Below are 18185 nucleotides of genomic sequence, written 5' to 3' on the forward strand. Positions count from 1 at the left end.
TGAAAAAAGAAGGCAGGAAACAGGCAGAATGTTTCCAAAGAGTCCCGCGAACTATTCAGAAAAGTTGGTGTTTGTTTTGTTTTGCTTTTTGTTTTATTTATTTATTTACTTATTTTTTGAGACAGAGTCTCGCTCTGTTGCCCAGGCTGGAGTGCAGTGGCACGATCTTGGCTCACTGCAACCCCGCCTCCTGGGTTCAAACGATTCTTCTGCCTCAGCCTCCTGAGTAGCTGGGAATACAGGCACACACCACCACTCCCAGCTAATTTTTGTATTTTTAGTAGAGATGGGGTTTCAACATATTGGCCAGGCTGGTCATGAACTCTTGACCTCGTGATCCACTTGCCGTGGCCTCCCAAAGTGCTGGGATTACAGGTGTGAGCCACCGCTCCCAGCCAAGAGTTTTGTCTTTAAAGGAGTTGATGGTGGGGTGTGGACCGTGCAGCCGAGACAGCTTGCGGGGTGAGTTAAGAGTCTGCCTGGATTCCATCCCCAGCCCCGCCACACACTGTCCATGAAGCAAGTGACTGTCCCTTCCCAAGCCTCAGCTTCTGCACTTCAGAATGGGGACCGTTGTCCGCGGCTTTCCCACAGGTTGACGTGAGAACCTGTTGAGCCCACGCAGCAGGGTGTGCCTGTTGTCTGTGGTAAGGGGCAGACAGCATTGCCTACTTTCCACTCGTAAGATATCATTGCATGTACCCAGTTCTTACTTGGCAGATGAAAAAGGGCTATAAATAGCCACGTCTTGGTTTCTCATAAACGCATTAAATACGACTTGGCATCTTGCCCAGGCTTCCTGTCAGGGCAGTGGATGAGGATTGTTTTGCAGAGGTCTGATGAGTGTCAAGGTTACAGTCACGTGCAGGTGCGTGAGGCAGGACTCGAAGGGAGCCCCAGCTGCTCTGGGGAATGAGGGGGTCTTCCCTTCCACCCCCATGCCCTTCTTGGCATAGGTTCACACCAACCACTCTGGGTCCTGGTAAGCCCTGCCTTGTGGCTCAGGCTGGGCCACTGGCCTCTTTGCCGACTTTGCCTGGACTCACCCCTCTGGTCCAGCTTGCATTAGGTCAGTCTATTCACAAGTGAATTCTGGGAAGACTGGACCAGGCTATGGGAAGAGGGGAGAGGAGGGAAAGGTGGACACATGGCTCGTGAGCTCACTGGGCTGTCCTGGGCACCTCCCTCCATCTTACTTCATGAAGTTCTCTGAGGCTGACCTCACCCCCAACTCAGGGATGAGGTCCTGGGGGAGGCAGATGTGGACTCTGGACCCCCACTGCCTGGGTTCAAGTCCCAGCTGCTCCGTAGGGGACCTCAGGCTTGTCTATGCTCTCAGTACCTCAATTTCCCCCTCTGTGAAATGAAGATAATGCTTCCTAGGGCCTACATCATAGAGCTGCTGGAAGGATTCAATGGATGTTGATCATGATCATGATTTCCCGATACTCAGAATAACGCCAGGCACAGACTATCTGCTCTGAATAACGGTTTGCTATTATTATTTTTCTGCTAGTGATAGTTAAGAGTAAGGACTGTAAAGCCAGCCCAGTTGGGTTCAACACCCAGTTCCACCACTTGCAACCAATGTAACCTTAAACCTGGATATCATCTCTCTGTGTCAGAGGCATGTGAACCAGAACAACTCCATCTTGAATGGGGTTGGGTAAAATGAGGCTGCATTCCCAGACGGTTAGGCATTCTAACTCATAGGATGACATAGGAGGTCAGCACAAGATACAGGTCATAAAGACCTTGCTGAAAAAACGGGTTGCAGCAAGGAAGCTGGCCAAATCCCACCAAAACCAGAGTGACCTCTGTTTGTCCTCACTGCTACACTCCCATCAGCGCCATGACAGTTTACAAATACCATGGCAACATCAGGAAGTTACCGTATATGGTCTAAAAAGGGGAGACGTGAATAATCCACCCCTTCTTTAGCGTAACATCAAGAAATAACCATAAAAATAGGCAACCAGTAGCCCTCGGGGCCACTTTGTCTATTGAGTAGCCATTGTTTTTTTTTTTTTTTTTGGAGACGGAGTCTCGCTCTGTCGCCCGGACTGGAGTGCAGTGGCCGGATCTCAGCTCACTGCAAGCTCTGCCTCCCGGGTTCACGCTATTCTCCTGCCTCAGCCTCCCGAGTAGCTGGCACTACAGGTGCCCGCCACCTCGCCCGGCTAGTTTTTTTTTTTTTTGTAGAGACGGGGTTTCACCGTGTTGGCCAGGATGGTCTCGATCTCCTGACCTCGTGATCCACCCGTCTCGGCCTCCCAGAGTGCTGGGATTACAGGCTTGAGCCACTGCGCCCGGCCAAGTAGCCATTTTTTATCCCTTTACTTTCTTAATAAAGTTGCTTTCACTTTACTCTATGGAATTGCCCTGAAATTCTTTCTTGTGCTAGATCCAAGAACCCTCTCTTGGTGTCTGGATCTGGATCCCTTTCCTGTAATGTCTGTGCCTCAGTTCCTTCATCTGTAAAATGAGAGTGAGGATTATTTGTACCTTATAGGGTGTAATAAGGATAAAATAAGCAAACACCTGCCAAGTCCTCAGACAAGAGCCTGGCACACAGTAAATACTCCAATGTTGTTGCTACGATTGATGTTCTTATTACAAGGGGATGTGCTCACCACCTATCAAGTTTGCTAAGCTGCCATGATGGAATCCCAGAGCTGCTGAAGGACACCTCATCTCTTCATGGGAAGCATCTGCTTGAGGATTAAGGCGATGCAGAAAAAAAGTGAAGTAGAGAGATGGAGGAAGGTGACTTTAGAGGACATTGTGTGAGCACCTGGATCTAACCGTGCCTGAAGCAAAACTCAAACCCTGGACTCTCAATATATTGGCTGTCAATTCCAAGACCCAATAAATTCCTTCTCAGCTTAGAATGCTTTGCTCGGATGTCTGTTACTTCCAGCCAAATGTGTTTTAATACAGAAAGCTCTTGGGGGCTCAAATAACAGAAAGGGAAGCTATGTGAGAAGCTGAGGGAAGCTAAGGAGAGGAACAGAAGCTGGGTGTGGTGGCTCACGCCTGTAATCCCAGCTCTTTGAGAGGCTGAGATGGGTGGATCACTTGAGGTCAGGAGTTCGAGACCAGCCTGGCCAACATGGTGAAACCCTAACTCTACTTAAAAAATATAAAAATTAGCCAGACGTGGTGGCATGCATGCGTAATCCCAGCTACTCAGGAGGCTTAGTCAGGAGAATCACTTGAACGCGGGAGGCAGAAGTTGCAGTGAGCCAAGATCATGCCATTGTACTTCGGTCTGGGCGACAGAGCAAGACTCCATCTCAAAAAGAAAAAAAAAAAGAAGTGATACAGCTAAAGAGAGTAGGCCATGTGGAGGCCACGTATATCGTGGGTTGTAATCCAAGCTGTGTTACTCACAGCTTGTGGTAGGATGTTGTAGAATGGACACACTTCTTCACGCCTCGTTGTGTACATTCTTACAAGGTGACTTTGCCACTCTTCCCATCAAGGGATAGAGTCTATGTCTCCACCCCTTGAATCTGGGCTGACCTTGTAATTTGTTTAGGTCAATCAAACATGGTGAAAATAATGCTGTGCTAGTTTCAAGCTTAGACTTCAAGAAACCTTGCCGCTTCCATGTACTATCTTAGTTGACCTTGCCATGACCTTGTCAACATGACTGGGCTAGCCTGCTGGAGGATGAGAGGCTGGAGGCTCCCCAGCGAACTGTCATCCAGCCCCCTGAGGCAGAGCCACCTAGCTATACAGTGTGGGCCACAGATGCATGAGTGAGCCCAGCCTACGTTATCAACCTGCAGAATGGACAGATAAATCCATCAATGTTGTTTTAAGCCATTTTAGATGATTTCTTAGGCAACAGTAGAGAACTGCTTTGTCTGGTTTAACTCAACCTTGCCCAAGGGGCTTCCAAAACCCTGACCTCCGGGTCACATGACAAGGTGAGGCCTCTACATCCCAGTCCCTGGTGATACTGTGCTAGTTCGGAGGCTGGGTTTCAATGGCCTTGCAACTTCCATTCACTTTCTTGGACTCCTGCCACCACCTTGTGGACACACCTGGGTTGGCCTGCTGGAGAATGAGAGACCAGGTGGAGGAGAACCCAGTTGCTCCAGCTGATGACATCTGGTCCAGCCTACAGAGTGCCAACGATCAAGTCAGCCAAGATCAGTAGAGCCAACCCCAATTCACTGCTGCTGATCAGAGAAGCAAGAATGATCACAGCTGAAACCAGAACTGCCCAACTGATTTGTAGACTTGTAAGCAATAATGAACGCTTATTATTTAAATCTCTGACTTGGGGGATGTTTTGTTTTGCAGCCATAACTGATACACTAACCGATACACTTTGTAAACGTGGGCAAATGAGCTCACATCTCTGGGTCGGAGTTCCTCTTGTGAAAAACAGGAACCATTTGGGATGGTCATGAGGATGTCATGAGCTCATGACCCTAAAGCTCTTGGCACAGAGTCTGGCTGTCTTAGTCCGTCCAGGCTGCTATAATAAATTACCATAGCCTAGGTGGCTTCAACAATAAACATTTATTTCTCACAGTTCTGGAGGCTGGGAAGTCCAAGATCAAGGTGCCAGGTGAAGAGATGTCTGATGAGGGCTGCTCCCTGGTTTGCAGATGGCCATCTTCTTGCTGTGTCCTCACATGGCAGAGAGCAGAGAGAGAAAAGGCAAGCTCTTTGGTGTCTCTTATAGGAACACTAATCCTATCATGAGGACTCCACCTTCATGACCTAATGACGTCACAAGGGCTCCCCACAACACTATGCCATTGGGGACTAAGATGTCAACATGCAAATTTCTGAGGGGACATGCAGTCCATAACACTGGCATAGAGTGAGCACTCAATCTAAAAAGAGGTAAAATGAAAGGCAGAGAGACAGTTGACTAACACCCTGCCCACCATGAATATTTTTGCCTTGTCCAGCCAGCTGTGGGTCATTTTATTTATTTATTTATTATTATTATTTTTTTGAGATGGAGTCTCGCTCTGTCGCTCAGGCTGGAGTACAGTGGCGCAATCTCTGCTCACTGCAAGCTCCACCTCCTGGATTCTGGCCATTCTCCTGCCTCAGCCTCCTGAGTAGCTGGGACTACAGGCGCCCACCACCACACCCAGCTAATTTTTTGTATTTTTAGTAGAGACGGGGTTTCACCATGTTAGCCAGGATGGTCTCGATCTCCTGACCTCATGATCCGCCCGCCTTGGCCTCCCAAAGTGCTGGGATTACAGGTGTGAGCCACTGCGCCTCGCCAGCTGTGGGTCATTTTAGTGTAACTTCCCAATGGCCCATAGGTCCCCAGCCTCTTAGCCCTTAATATCACCAACACAGAGACATTCCTTGGAGGCAGAACGAAAAACTCTTGGGAGTAAGTACCAAGACCTGGTAACCTGAGACCTACCTAATCAGAATAGGTAGCAGCACATTGTTGTAACAAGCTCTGGATTCAGTTAGACCTGGGTTATGATCCAATCTCTGCCACCTACCTGAGACGTGACATTGAGCAATCAATGCAACCATTCCGATCTTCCATTTTATCCCTGTAAAATAAGGGTAATTGTATCTACCTCCCAGGATTCTTGCTCAATCATTTCTTCCTTTAGTTTAGTATTTTTTTATTTTTATTTTTTTTAAACAGAGTCTCATTCTGTCACCCAGGCTGGAGTGCAATGGCGCGATCTCAGCTCACTGCAACCTCTGCCTCCCAGTTTCAAACAATTCTTGTGCCTCAGCCTACCAAGTAGCTGGGATTACAGGCATGAGCCACCACTCCTGGCCCTTCAGTTTACATTTATTGAGCTTTTACGTTGTTCTAGCTTTTTCAGAATCTGGGGATACAATGGAGAACAACAATCACAAATTCCTGACCTCATGAAGCTCTCAATTTGTAGCTTAAAGAAAAATACTAATTGTGGCCGGGCGCGGTGGCTCAAGCCTGTAATCCCAGCACTTTGGGAGGCCGAGGCGGGCGGATCACAAGGTCAGGAGGTCGAGACCATCCTGGCTAACACAGTGAAACCCCGTCTCCACACAAAAAATACAAAAAATTAGCCGGGCGAGGTGGCGGGCGCCTGTAGTCCCAGCTACTCCGGAGGCTGAGGCAGGAGAATGGCATGGACCTGGGAGGTGGAGCTTGCAGTGAGCTGAGATCCGGCCACTGCACTCCAGCCTGGGCGACAGAGCGAGACTCCGTCTCAAAAAAAAAAAAAAAAAAAAAAAAGAAAATACTAATTTAAGAGTGAGAGAAACAAGTGAAAAATTGCAAAAGTGACAAGTGTTTTGGAAGGAGAATGTATCAGTCAGAATAGGCTGGATTATGCTGTGGTAACAAACATCCCCAAAGTCTTAGCACCTTATAATAACAAAAGCTTACTTCTTATCTGTCACTTCTATTGTAGGTCAGTTTCACTTCTCCTTTTCAATCCAGGCTGGCAGAATGGCCTCCACTTCAAGAATTGTGGGCTCTGTGCAGAGTGAAAGAGAATCCTAGAGTATCTTTGCCCAGGCAATTAACTGCTCTGGCCTAGAAGTGACTGTATTACTTCTGCCCACATTTCATTGGCCAGAGCTAGTTGCAAGGCCCCACACAACCATAAGGAGGACCAGAAGTGGCATCCTGTTGGATGGACCAGAAGTGGCACCCTGCTTGGAAGGGAGAGAGCCAGGGGGATTCAGGGAGCAGCACTAATGACCATTCTGAAAGCACATGTGTGATGGGAAGACTTCCATGAGGCAATGATGCTTGAAGTATAAGAGCAGTTCACTAAGAGAAGGGGAAAATAAAAGTTTTCTAGGTTGGAGGGCGCAGCATGTAGTGAGGAGAATAATGAGTAGAAACAGCTTATTCAACCAGTTTGATTGGAGCTGGAAGGAGACATTGGGGCATGTGTGGTGCAAGGAAAAGGGAAAAGCGAGCAGCAGTCCATTGTGCAGTAAAGAGGTTTTCTTTTTGAGACAGAGTCTCACTCTGTCGGCCAGTCTGGAGTGCAATGACGTGATCTCGGCTCACTGCAACCTCCACCTCCCGGGTCCAAGCAATTCTCCTGCTTCAGCCTCCCAAGTAGCTGGGGTTACAGGCACCCACAACCATGCCTGGCTAATTTTTTGTATTTTTAGTAGAGACAGGGTTTCACCATGCTGGCCAGGCTGGTCTCCAACTCCTGACCTCAGGTGATCCACCCGCCTCAGTCTCCCAAAGTGCTGAGATTACAGGCATGAGCCACTGCGCCCTGCCTGTAAAGAGGTATTAATAGATGCCAATGATCTTCTTATGTCTGAACAAGAAACTGATAAGTATATACAAGTTTTAGAAATTCAGAGAAGTCCATATTACTCTCAGGTCAACAAATTATTTGTACAAGGGATCAAAATTACAGGTTCTTTGTTTTTTGGTTAGAATTGCTTTCACAGGACATGGCCACAATTTCTGAATCCCTGTCTGGGCATTAATTGGCCAGATAGCCAACAATTTACCTCCTCTTCCTGGACACACAGGCAGCCATGTTTCCCAATTTGCTTTGCAGTTGAGGAGGGGTCATGTGACTGCATTCTGGCCAATGAAATGTTCTGGCCAGTGGACAAAACAGATGACACTTCTAGGCCCAGCTCTACCCTTCATACTCAGTTCCATGTTCTCTCTGTCCATTGTGTGGTGACCTTGGAAGCCAGTACTTCAGATGGCAGCCTGCATTCCTGAATTATCTGAATCACATGAAAGAAAGCCACCTGAGCTGAGACTACGATGTTGAAGCCATGCCCCAAAGAGTTAAAGAAATCAGTAACTAACAGAAATTCTTGAGTTTGCAGGATGGCAGATAAGAAACAACTTGTGGAAATGTGAACCACTCCCTCCACTTATGAGATAAAAGAACTGGCTGAAATGAATCAGAAACAATATGGCTAAGTGGAGTCTGTGCAGAACCAGCTTGCTGAAGTCACAACCCAAAGTTTCATACTAACCCCTCAAGTTTTCACATGGGACCCCCTAAGGAGGCATGAGAGAGAACTGTGCATGCCAGAGGACTTTCCAGACCTCTGCTTTGCTTCCACCAATCACCGGCTAATCCCAGAATCCACCCCCTGAACCTTTCCTGGTAAAATTACTGCCTTAAAGCCAGCATAGGGAGACAGATGTCAGTGGGACTCCTGTCTCCTTGGAAGTTAACCTGCAATACAAAGCTTTTATTTTCTCAAAAACCTACTGCCATAGTATTGGCTTGTTGTGTATCTGGCAGCAAGCCCCTTTTGCTTGATATCAGTGTAAGCAAGAAATAAACCTCTGTGTTTTATTCTGGAGTCTATTTATTGCTGCAACAGAGCCTATCCTATACTGACTAATACAGAATAATAAATGAGACTCCTTCCATAGCAGTAGGATTTGCCAGGACTTTTTTTTTTTTTTTTTTTTTTTTTTTTGAGAGAGAGACTTGCTGTGTTGCCCAGGCTGGAAAGCAGTGGTACGATCTTGGCTCACTGCAACCTCTGCCTCCTGGGTTCAAGGGATTCTCCTGCCTCAGCCTCCCCAGTAGCAGGGATTACAGGCATATGCCACCACACCTGGATAATTCTTGTATTTTTAGTAGAGGCGGGGTTTCACCATGCTGGCCAGGCTGGTCTCAAACTCCTGACCTCGTGATCTGCCCACCTCGGCCTCTCAAAGTGCTGGAATTACAGACGTGAGCCACTGTGCCTGGCCTGCCAAGACAATTTTATGATGCAGAAAACATCTGTATTCAGGGTTGTCATGTGGAGTTGTACAGGTCGAGCACCGTCCAACGTGTCCAGCCAAGGGATGAGGGGAACCCATTCCATGCTCCACTCACCAGGCCTTTATACAATTTGTTCTAAGGTGACATATAGGCTAGTGGCAGCTTTGTCTACATTTCTGCAGCTTTAGAAAAAAGGGAATATTTTCTCCTTTTCTTTCTCTGGCAGAGTAGAAGAGTCATATAGCAAGGCTAAGTACTGGAATTGCATTTATAAGCAATTATTTTCCTCCCAAAAACATAGGCTTAAGAAGTTAAAAAATCACAGTAAGAAAAGGAATAGGGAAGAATAGAATGGTTAAAAATGGAATCTGGGGCATGTTTTGTCTTGCGCTGTACTCTGTGGTTCAGGGGAGGGTGGCAAGGCTGGGCCTGACCATGTCTCCTGCTTGGTGAGGAAAGTTTCTCATTGTACAGCTGGCCACATGCAAAGCGGCTGCTACTCCCTGCTCCAACCTGGGGGGCAACCCACCCTTACCTGTAAGGAACCCCACCTTGTCAGAATCACTTAATTATTATTATTATTATTATTATTATTATTATTTTGAGATGAAGTCTCTCTTTGTCAGCCAGGCTGGAGTACAGTGGCGCAATCTCAGCTCACTGCAACCTCTGCCTCCCGGGTTCGAGCAATTCTAATGCCTCAGCCTCCCAAGTAGCTGGAATTACAGCTCCGCCACTACGCCTGCCTAATTTTTGTATTTTTTCATAGAGATGGGTTTTCACCATGTTGGCCAGGCTGGTCTCGAACTCCTGACCTCAGGAGAATCATCATTTTAAGTGGACATCAGGTCATGTCTCTTCACTGCTCAAATCCCTCACATGGCTCCCATTTCATCTCAAATAAAGCCCACAGCTACTACCCTGGCCTACAGGGTCCCACACACTCTGAGCTCTGGTTACCTCCTTGATTTCCTCTCCACAGTTGCCTTCCTGTCCTAATCAGCTCCATCCACCAAGTAGACACTCACCCCCAGAGCCTGTGCCTGCAACTGCTTGGGGTAGGCTGAATAATGCCTCCCAAAGATGTCACTCTAATCCCCAGCACCTGTGAATGTTACCCCTGGGGAGTGTGCCTTAGAGGGGTGAGGAAGCTGGGTGCTCCTGTTCCGGTCCCTCAATGTTAAGGACTGTTCCTGGGGTGTCAACTGCCCAGCTTCCAGCCTGCTCCATGAGTGGCTCAGTAGGCTTCTGGAATGAGTTAGGAAGCCCCTGGCACCCACTGGAACCATGCCCATGACTGCTAAAGCTGCAGGGGACTTCCAGGACTTTCCAGGGCTATGGGTGAGTGTATTTGTTGTCTGTTGCTGCAAAATAGATCATCAGAAATTCAGTGACTTAAAACAACACATGTCTATGATCTCACAGTTTCTATGGATCAGGAGTCCAGGCACAGCTTAGCTGAACCCTCCATCTGAGGTCTCAGAAGGCTGCTGTCAGACATGGATTGGGCTGCACTTTCATCTGGAGGCTCGACTGGGGATGAATCTACTTCTGAGTTCATCTGGGTTATTGGCAGAGTTTGTTTCCCTCTGGCTGTGTAACTGAAAGTCCTGGCCTTTTGCTTGCTATCAACTGGGAACCTCCCTCAGGTCCTAGAGGCCACTTGCATCTCCTAGAGGCCATCCACAGCTCCCTACCATGTGGACTTCCTCAATGTGGCTGCTTGCTTCATCAAGCCAACAAGCCTCCCTCCCTCTGATCTGCTAACACAGAGTCATAGATAACATAAGGCAAGCTAGGGAGTGACAGCTCAACACCTTTACTGTGTGCTATTGGTTAGGTGCAAGGTCACAGGTCTGGTCCACACTGGAGGGGAGGGGATCATACAAGGCATGGACACCAGGAGGTGGGAAGTCACTGGGGTCACCTTAGGGGCTGCCCTGACAGCCTTGGAGCACTGGAGCACTGACAGCTTCTGCTATGGGTTGTGAGACTTCAGTGCTGTGCAGAACAAACCCTTGAGTGTGGAACCCGTGCTTGGCTCTCCCTGTCCCACCTCCAGCTCCCACGCAATGGGGGTTTATATGGGTGCAGGCACTGGGGGGCTCCCTGGGAGCTGCGGTGGGCACTTCAGGTCTCCTTTCACTTTCCAACCACTGGCCCCTTCCCAAGCTCAGTGTGTGACCTCAGGCAGGTTGCTTGAAGCTTCTGAGTCTTGATGTTCTCAGCTGCAAGACAAGGTTAACAGTAGCACCAGCCTCTTGGGTGATTGTGGGGACATAGCACTTACGAAGGGTTTGAGTTTTGACCACACCAGGAAGTCCCCAAATGTTTGCTATGATTATCATTATTATTGTCTACCTCTGGTTCCCAGGGAAGCCTCTTTAGTTCTCAGGGAACGCTCCCTCATTCTGCAGGAATCTTTGAACATCTGGGCACCACATGAAGCCTTAAGTGTTTTGGCAACAGTGTCTTGTACATGAGGGGTGAGCCCAGCCCCGTCCTGGGGGCAGAGGTTCTGTTCTGGGAGAGTTTCATCTCTGTCCAGTCATGGCTTCACTGCACTATCAGGGCAATGAATTTTAATGGAATGAATTATTGTTCACTCCTGCACTCTGCTGAACAGTGTGTGATTTCTGGGAACAGCCAGGCCTGGTCATTCCTGCAGGTCAGCTGAGCCAGACCTGGCGCCTTGTACCAGCAGAAGGGCCTGTCTCCCCTTCCAAGGGCCTCAGGGGCTTCGCTCCACTGCAAGAGCCTGGAAAAGTGGTGCGTATCTGGCACTGCCTCTGACCTGGGGAGTGGTGGCTGGGCCTGAAGACCTGGGCACAGTAGGGAGGGCGGGCAAGGGATGGGCAGGGAAAGACAGCAGGGCCCAGTGAGATCTGGGGAGCCTCGGGATGCCCTGCTCATACTCCCCATCTTGTTGGGGGAATGGGGTGAGTGAGGAGGCTATGAGTTACCACCCTTGGGGCGACACCCAAGGAATGGCCTCATTGCATCTTTCCCTCCTTCTGAAGAACACAGGGCTTGGGCCAGGCAACCTGGTTTGAACTAGAATCCCCAGCCTCAGTTTCCTCATCTGTGGAATAGAAATTACTAATGAGTTAACAGAGCAGGACCTGACCCAGGGAAGAGCTCGGTCACCCTGGGCTATGGCCGCAGGTCTGTCCTGGTTCATGCATCTCAGAGCAGCGTGTGGGTGGGCACGCGGGTGGGAGCGACCTAAGGGGAGGCTGTGGCTAAGAGGGAACCGGAGGCCAGGTCCACTTGTGCATCGGGGGTTCGCTTTATTTCACCACCAGCACCTGTTTGCTTCTCTTGCCCGGGGAAGGGCGCATGAACTTGAGCAGCGCCCCCAGCAGGGCCAGGACGGTGCCGACGAGCAGCACCAGCTTCAGCCCCTTGAGCACGGAGTCCGCTCTGCCCTGCAGGGCATTCCTTGCCTCCCGCCACTGGGCATCGTTCTCTCTCCACTGAGCCTCCAGCGTCTCCGGACTGGCGGCGGGGTTGAACTGGGCCACTAGCTCCTGCTGCACGAAGCACTTGTAGATGGCCGGCTGGAAGACCCGCAGCTGTCTGCCGCCGGTGGAGGGGTCCAGGAAGGTGGTGAAGTCCCGGCCGGAGAGCTGGCTCTCCCACGTCAGGGGATGTCGTTGGCATGCCAGTTGAGGGACCTGCGAGGAGGAAAAGGTCAGGTGCAGGGCCCAGGGAGGAAGGAGGAACCGACGTCTGAAGGGAGGTGGAGACAGCGGTCCCCTTCTCCCTGAGGAACAAAAAAATAAAGCACCGCTCCGCCCCTCCTTGCCACTCCCCACGGAGCACTGTGCAGCCATCCACAGTGGGGTGGGGCTCCCAGGGCTNAGCTCCTGCTGCACGAAGCACTTGTAGATGGCCGGCTGGAAGACCCGCAGCTGTCTGCCGCCGGTGGAGGGGTCCAGGAAGGTGGTGAAGTCCCGGCCGGAGAGCTGGCTCTCCCACGTCAGGGGGATGTCGTTGGCATGCCAGTTGAGGGACCTGCGAGGAGGAAAAGGTCAGGTGCAGGGCCCAGGGAGGAAGGAGGAACCGACGTCTGAAGGGAGGTGGAGACAGCGGTCCCCTTCTCCCTGAGGAACAAAAAAATAAAGCACCGCTCCGCCCCCTCCTTGCCACTCCCCACGGAGCACTGTGCAGCCATCCACAGTGGGGTGGGGGCTCCCAGGGCTCCACCCCTTACTGGCCGCACCCCTTACTGGCCGCACCCCTTACTGGCCCCACCCCTTACTGGCCCCACCCCTTACTGGCTGGGAGACCTGGGCAAATACCTCAAGCTCTTTGAACTTCCATTTCCTCATCTAAAAATAAGAGTCTAGACTGGGCTTGGTGGCTCACACCTGTAATCCCAGCACCTTCGGAGGCAAAGGCAAGAAGGATGGCTTGAGCCCAGGAGTTCAGGACCAATCTGGACAACAAAGCAAGAACCCATGTCTGCAAAAATTTAAAAAATTAGCTGGACACGGTGGCATGCGCCTGTGGTCCCAGCTGCTCAGGAGGCTGAGGTGGGAGGATCACTTGAGCCCAGGAGGTTGAGGTTGCAGTGAGCCAGTCACAGCACTGCACTCCAGCCTGGGTGACAGAGCAAGACCCTGTCCCAAAAAAGAAAACAACAAACCAAAAAAATGGAGAGTAATGATTGTACCTCATAAGGTTATTTGGAGGAGTTAGCAAGGGCACTCTAATGATTTGTCCACCTGCCCTTGCCTGTCTGGTCTCATCTCCTTCACCCTCCCCTTCACTCACTCTGCTCAGCCATGCTGCTCTCCCAGATGTTCCTCTGACATGCTGGGCACAGCCTCCGCCCTGGTTGTTCCCTCTGTCCCCAGGGTTCCCTCACCTCCTTTCAGTCTGGGCTGAAATGGCAGCTTCTCAGAGGAAACTTCCCTGACCCCACCACTTTACACTTTTAACTTCCCCTATTCCCAGCATCCTTCCCTGCTCCGTCACCATCCAAAATACGATAGGTTGGGCACAGTGGCTCAGGTTTGTAATCCCTCCCTTTGGGAGGCTGAGGTGGGAGGATCACTTGAATCCAGGAGTTTGGGCCCAGCCTGGGCAACAGAGTGAGACCTCATCTCTACAAAACTTAAAAACTTAGCCTAGCGTAGTGGTGCATGCCTGTAGTCCCAGCTACTGTGGAGGCTGAGATGGGAGAATCACCTGAGCCCGGGGAATTGAGGCTGCAGTGAGCCGTGGTCGTGCCACTGCACTCCAGCCAGGGTGACAGAGCAAGACCCTAATAATAATAAAAACAACAACAATAATAAAACTATGTATTTATGTGCCACAAGGGCAGGAATCTCTGTTGGTTGTGTTCTTCACTGTTTCACAGGTCCCTAGAATGGAGCTCGGCATATAAATGTGCAGTGAACACGTGTTTAGTGGAGAATGAATCAGGCACTGACATACCCAGCGTGGTGGAAGAACAGAGAGGATACTCCACAGACAATATCATAAAAGCTTGCGTTCCCAGCTAGGTACATTGTGGAACTTCTTATTGGATGCTGTGGCAGGCACTCTACAGTCTTTAGTACCTTTAACACATCACAATGACCCCGTGTGGCCAGGGGCTGGCAAGACCTCTGCACTGAGTTGGACAGTGGCCCCCCAAAACGCATGTCCTTCCCAGAACCTCAGAATGTAACCTTATTTGGAAATTGGATCATTGCAGATATAATCAGTTGAGATGAGAACATATTGGAATAGGGTGGGCCCTCAATCCAATCTGAGTGGTGTCCTTTTAAGAAAAGGAGAAGAGAAACAGGGACACAGGCACCCAGGAAGAATGCCAAGTGATGATGGAGGCGGGCACTGGAGAGAAGCAGCCACAAGCCAGAGAAGACCGGGATCTCTGACTGCATCCAGAAGCTAGAAAAAGGGAGGATTCTGCCCAGCTCAGAGGGACTGAGAGGGAGTGTGGTTCTACTGACACCTTAGTTTCAGACTTACAGCCTCCAGAAGGGTGAGACAATGAATTTCTGGGTTGTTTTTGTTTTTTGCATTTGTTTTTTGAGTCAGAGTTGTCTCCCACTGTTGCCCAGGCTGGAGTGCAGTGGTGTGATCTCAGCTCACTGCAACCTCCGGGTTCAAGTGATTCTCCTGCCTCAGCCTCCCAAGTAGCTGGGATTACAGGCATGTGCCACCATACCTGGCTAATTTTTGTATTTCTAGTAGAGACGGGGTTTCACCATGTTGGACAGGCTGGTCTCGAACTCCTGACCTCAGGTGATCCACCCACCTCGGCCTCCCAAAGTGCTGGGATTATAGGCATGAGCCACTGCGCCCAGCCTGCATTTCTTATTAAGGGGCAGGTGGATTGGGGGAGAGGAGGGGAAGGGGTATTTTCCAGGGACTCCTGGCAGGAAGCAAGATGAGTGTGAATTCTGGGAGGTAGAACCTGATGGGAAGCTCTGGGGGGACTAGCCTCTCCTCCAGGGTCTCAATGACCTTCCCAGATGAGGCAGGGTCCTGTTGGAGTCCCTAAGCTTCCTGGGCTTCCCCCGTCACAGCCCCATCTGTCTGCCTGTGCTTTTCCCATTCCAACTCGCACCGCCCTGGGCTGTGTCCCCCTTGGACTGTTTAACACCAGGGCTTGGCACTGTCCTGATGACCACTATGGGGCTGACCTGCATAGAACGCCCCCTCGTCCCTCTGCACATATTACCACCAGGATCCCCCAACCAGAAGAACCTGGCTAGGGGCCAGAGGCAGGGATTCCATCACCTGTACATGGATCCTAATGGACAGTCGAGCCACACAAATTCCGTCTCCTCATCGAGCCTGAAGTTGTCAAAAATGACGTAATCCACCCTTAACTGTGTGTTATTGGTGCACTGGACGTGGCAGGCTTCCACCTGCAGCTCAGGCCGCAAGCGGCTAGACCACACCAGCACCTCTCCCAGATAGAGCCAGCAGGGCATGGCTTCCTCCAGAGGCTCCTGAATGTAGCAGTACCCCAGTCGTTTACGCTCGCCCGGCTCCTTACAGCGGTTGCAGTCCTGCCAGGGCTCCCACCGGGTAAAAATGAGCTCTTTGCTGCCCAGATGCAGGGTCTCGTTCTGCAGGGGCCTCTGACCCAGGTCCTTGTGTGTTACATGCAGCGTGGAGACGTCCTGGAAGTCAATTTCATACTGCACCACTTGGCGGCCATTCTTATTCCAGCAGTGGTAGAGGCCCGTCTGGGAGGGCGATGGGTCTTTAATGAGAAGGCTGCCCTCGGGCATTATTTCCATATTGGAAATATTGGTGAGGCTGGCGAGCCTGCCCTTCTTGCCTTGTGTGAATAAGTAGTACCAGTGTGCTCCCGAGGAGTTGCAATACAGGAGAATGTCATTGCCGGAGAGTAGGGCCTGTTGGCACTGCTTACCACTGGGGCAGCTGATGGAAAAGTAGAACCCCAGCGCCGGGGCAGCAAAGTTGAGCAGCAGCCACAGCATGGGTGGCATGGTGGACTGGGGCTGGGGCAGTGGGCCGGTGCCACCCTGAACATTGTGAGGTCACCCACGAACTCTGGCCTCAGCCCTGGGCAGTGGGATGAACTGCGGCCACCACATGGGTGTGTGAGGTCACCATCCCCTTTTGTTTTGTGACAAGCTGACAACACTATTTTTTTTTTTTTTTTTTTTTTAGACAAGGACTCGCTCTTTTACCCAGGCTGGAAGGCAGTGCTGCAATCACAGCTCACTGCAGCCTTACACTCCTATAATCAAGCAATCCTCTCACCTCAGCCTCCTGAGTAGCTGAGACTACAGGTGCATGCTAACCATGCCCGGCTAGTTTAAAATTTTTTCTGTAGAGACAGGGTCTTGTTATGTTGCCCAGGCTGGTCTCGAACTCCTGGCCTCAAGCCATCCTCCCACCTTGGCCCCCCAAAGTGCTGGGATTACAGGCGTGAGCCACTGTGCCCCGCCAACCATATTTAATTTCTATTCCAAGCCCTCCGTTTTGCTGGGAAAGGAGCAAACTTAATTTGTCTATTCAGAATTTTCTCTACTACCTGCCCCCCTTCCTTTCCCAGGGGTGAGACTACATGCCCAGGGATGGAACAAGAGCATGAACGTGTCACATATAAACACTCAACACATATTTCCTGAACTCTTACTATGTTCTGGGCACACTTCTTAGCACTGGGGATAAAGCAGTAAACAAATCCTCTCTGGGGCTGGGCTCGGTGGCTCATGCCTGTAATCCCAGCACTTTGGGAGGCTGAGGTAGGCGGATCATCTGAGGTCAGGAGTTCAAGACCAGCCTGGCCAACATGGTGAAACCCCGTCTTTACTAAAAAGCTGGGCATGGTGACGGGCACCTGTAATCCCAGTTACTCGGGAGGCTGAGGCAGGAGAGTCGCTTGAACCTGGGAGACAGAGGTGCAGTGAGCCAAGATCGCACCTGAGTGACAAGTCACTCCAGCCTGAGTGACAAGAGTGAAACTCCGTCTCAAAAAAAATAAAAAAAATTAAAAAAAAAATTCTCTCTGGTTACTGTTCTGACCTCCTGCACCTCTCCCCCTACTCCCTACCCTCCAACCACGCTGGCCTCTCATTGTTCCCTGAATCTGTCAGGAAGGGAGAGGGGCTCTTGCCCCAGAACCGCTGCACATGCTGGTCCCCATCTCTTCCCTCAGCCATCTGCATGACTCAATACATCTTCAACAAATATTTTTCTCAGTTGCTCCCTTTCCTTCCATTCCATTTTCTAAACCCCTTCTCAGGCAGTGGCTCACACCTGTAATGCCAGCACTTTGGGTGGCCAAGATAAGAGGATCACTTGAGGTCAGGAATTCGAGACCAGCCTGGCCAACATTGTGAAACCCCATCTCTACTAAAAATACAAAAAAATTAGCCGGGCATGGTGGTGGGCACCTGTAATCCCAGCTACTCGGGTGGCCGAGGCAGGAGAACAGCTTGAACCCAGGAGGCAGAGGTTGCAGTGAGTGCAGATTGCACTCCAGCCTGGGTGACAGAGACCCTGCCTCAAAAAAATAAATAAATAAATAAATAAAATAAATAAATAAAATTCATCTTCCAAACTTTTCCCAAAATAGAAAAAGATGGAACATTTCTATGAGACTTGCATCACCATATACCAAAACTTTATAAGGACATTACAACAAAGAAAATCTCAGGTCGATCTCTTTTGTAAACATAGACACAATATCCCAAAGAAAATATTAGCAAATTGATTCCAGTGATTTTCTTTACATAAGGATAAATATAAAGACCAAACTGGGTTATTTCAGGAAGGCAAATTTGGGTTTATATTTGAACATCAATGAACGTAATTCACCACATTAACAGAATAAGGGAGAAAAACCATGTTATTATCTCAGTAGATACAGAAAAAGCATCTGATAAAACTCAACATTCATTTATGGCTCAAAACTTTTGGCAAACTAGGAAAAGAAATTTTCTAAGAGGATAAAATGTTTCTACT

General features: G+C 50.0%; 1 protein-coding gene across 1 annotated transcript; it reads right to left on the reverse strand.

The window, feature by feature from the left end:
* Positions 1-11988: 11988 nt before the first annotated feature.
* FAM187B (family with sequence similarity 187 member B) lies at positions 11989-16306 on the reverse strand. The gene is made up of 3 exons (XM_017847522.1): positions 15477-16306; positions 12609-12734; positions 11989-12269 (listed from the first exon to the last, which is right to left on the reverse strand). The coding sequence occupies exons 1-3, from the start codon at positions 16196-16198 to the stop codon at positions 12008-12010; spliced, it is 1110 nt and encodes a 369-aa protein (XP_017703011.1). The 5' UTR covers positions 16199-16306; the 3' UTR covers positions 11989-12007.
* Between the last annotated feature and the right edge of the window lie 1879 nt (positions 16307-18185).

Source organism: Rhinopithecus bieti, unplaced genomic scaffold (assembly GCF_001698545.2).
Source record: "Rhinopithecus bieti isolate Rb0 unplaced genomic scaffold, ASM169854v2 scaffold_28066, whole genome shotgun sequence".
NCBI lineage: Eukaryota > Metazoa > Chordata > Mammalia > Primates > Cercopithecidae > Rhinopithecus > Rhinopithecus bieti.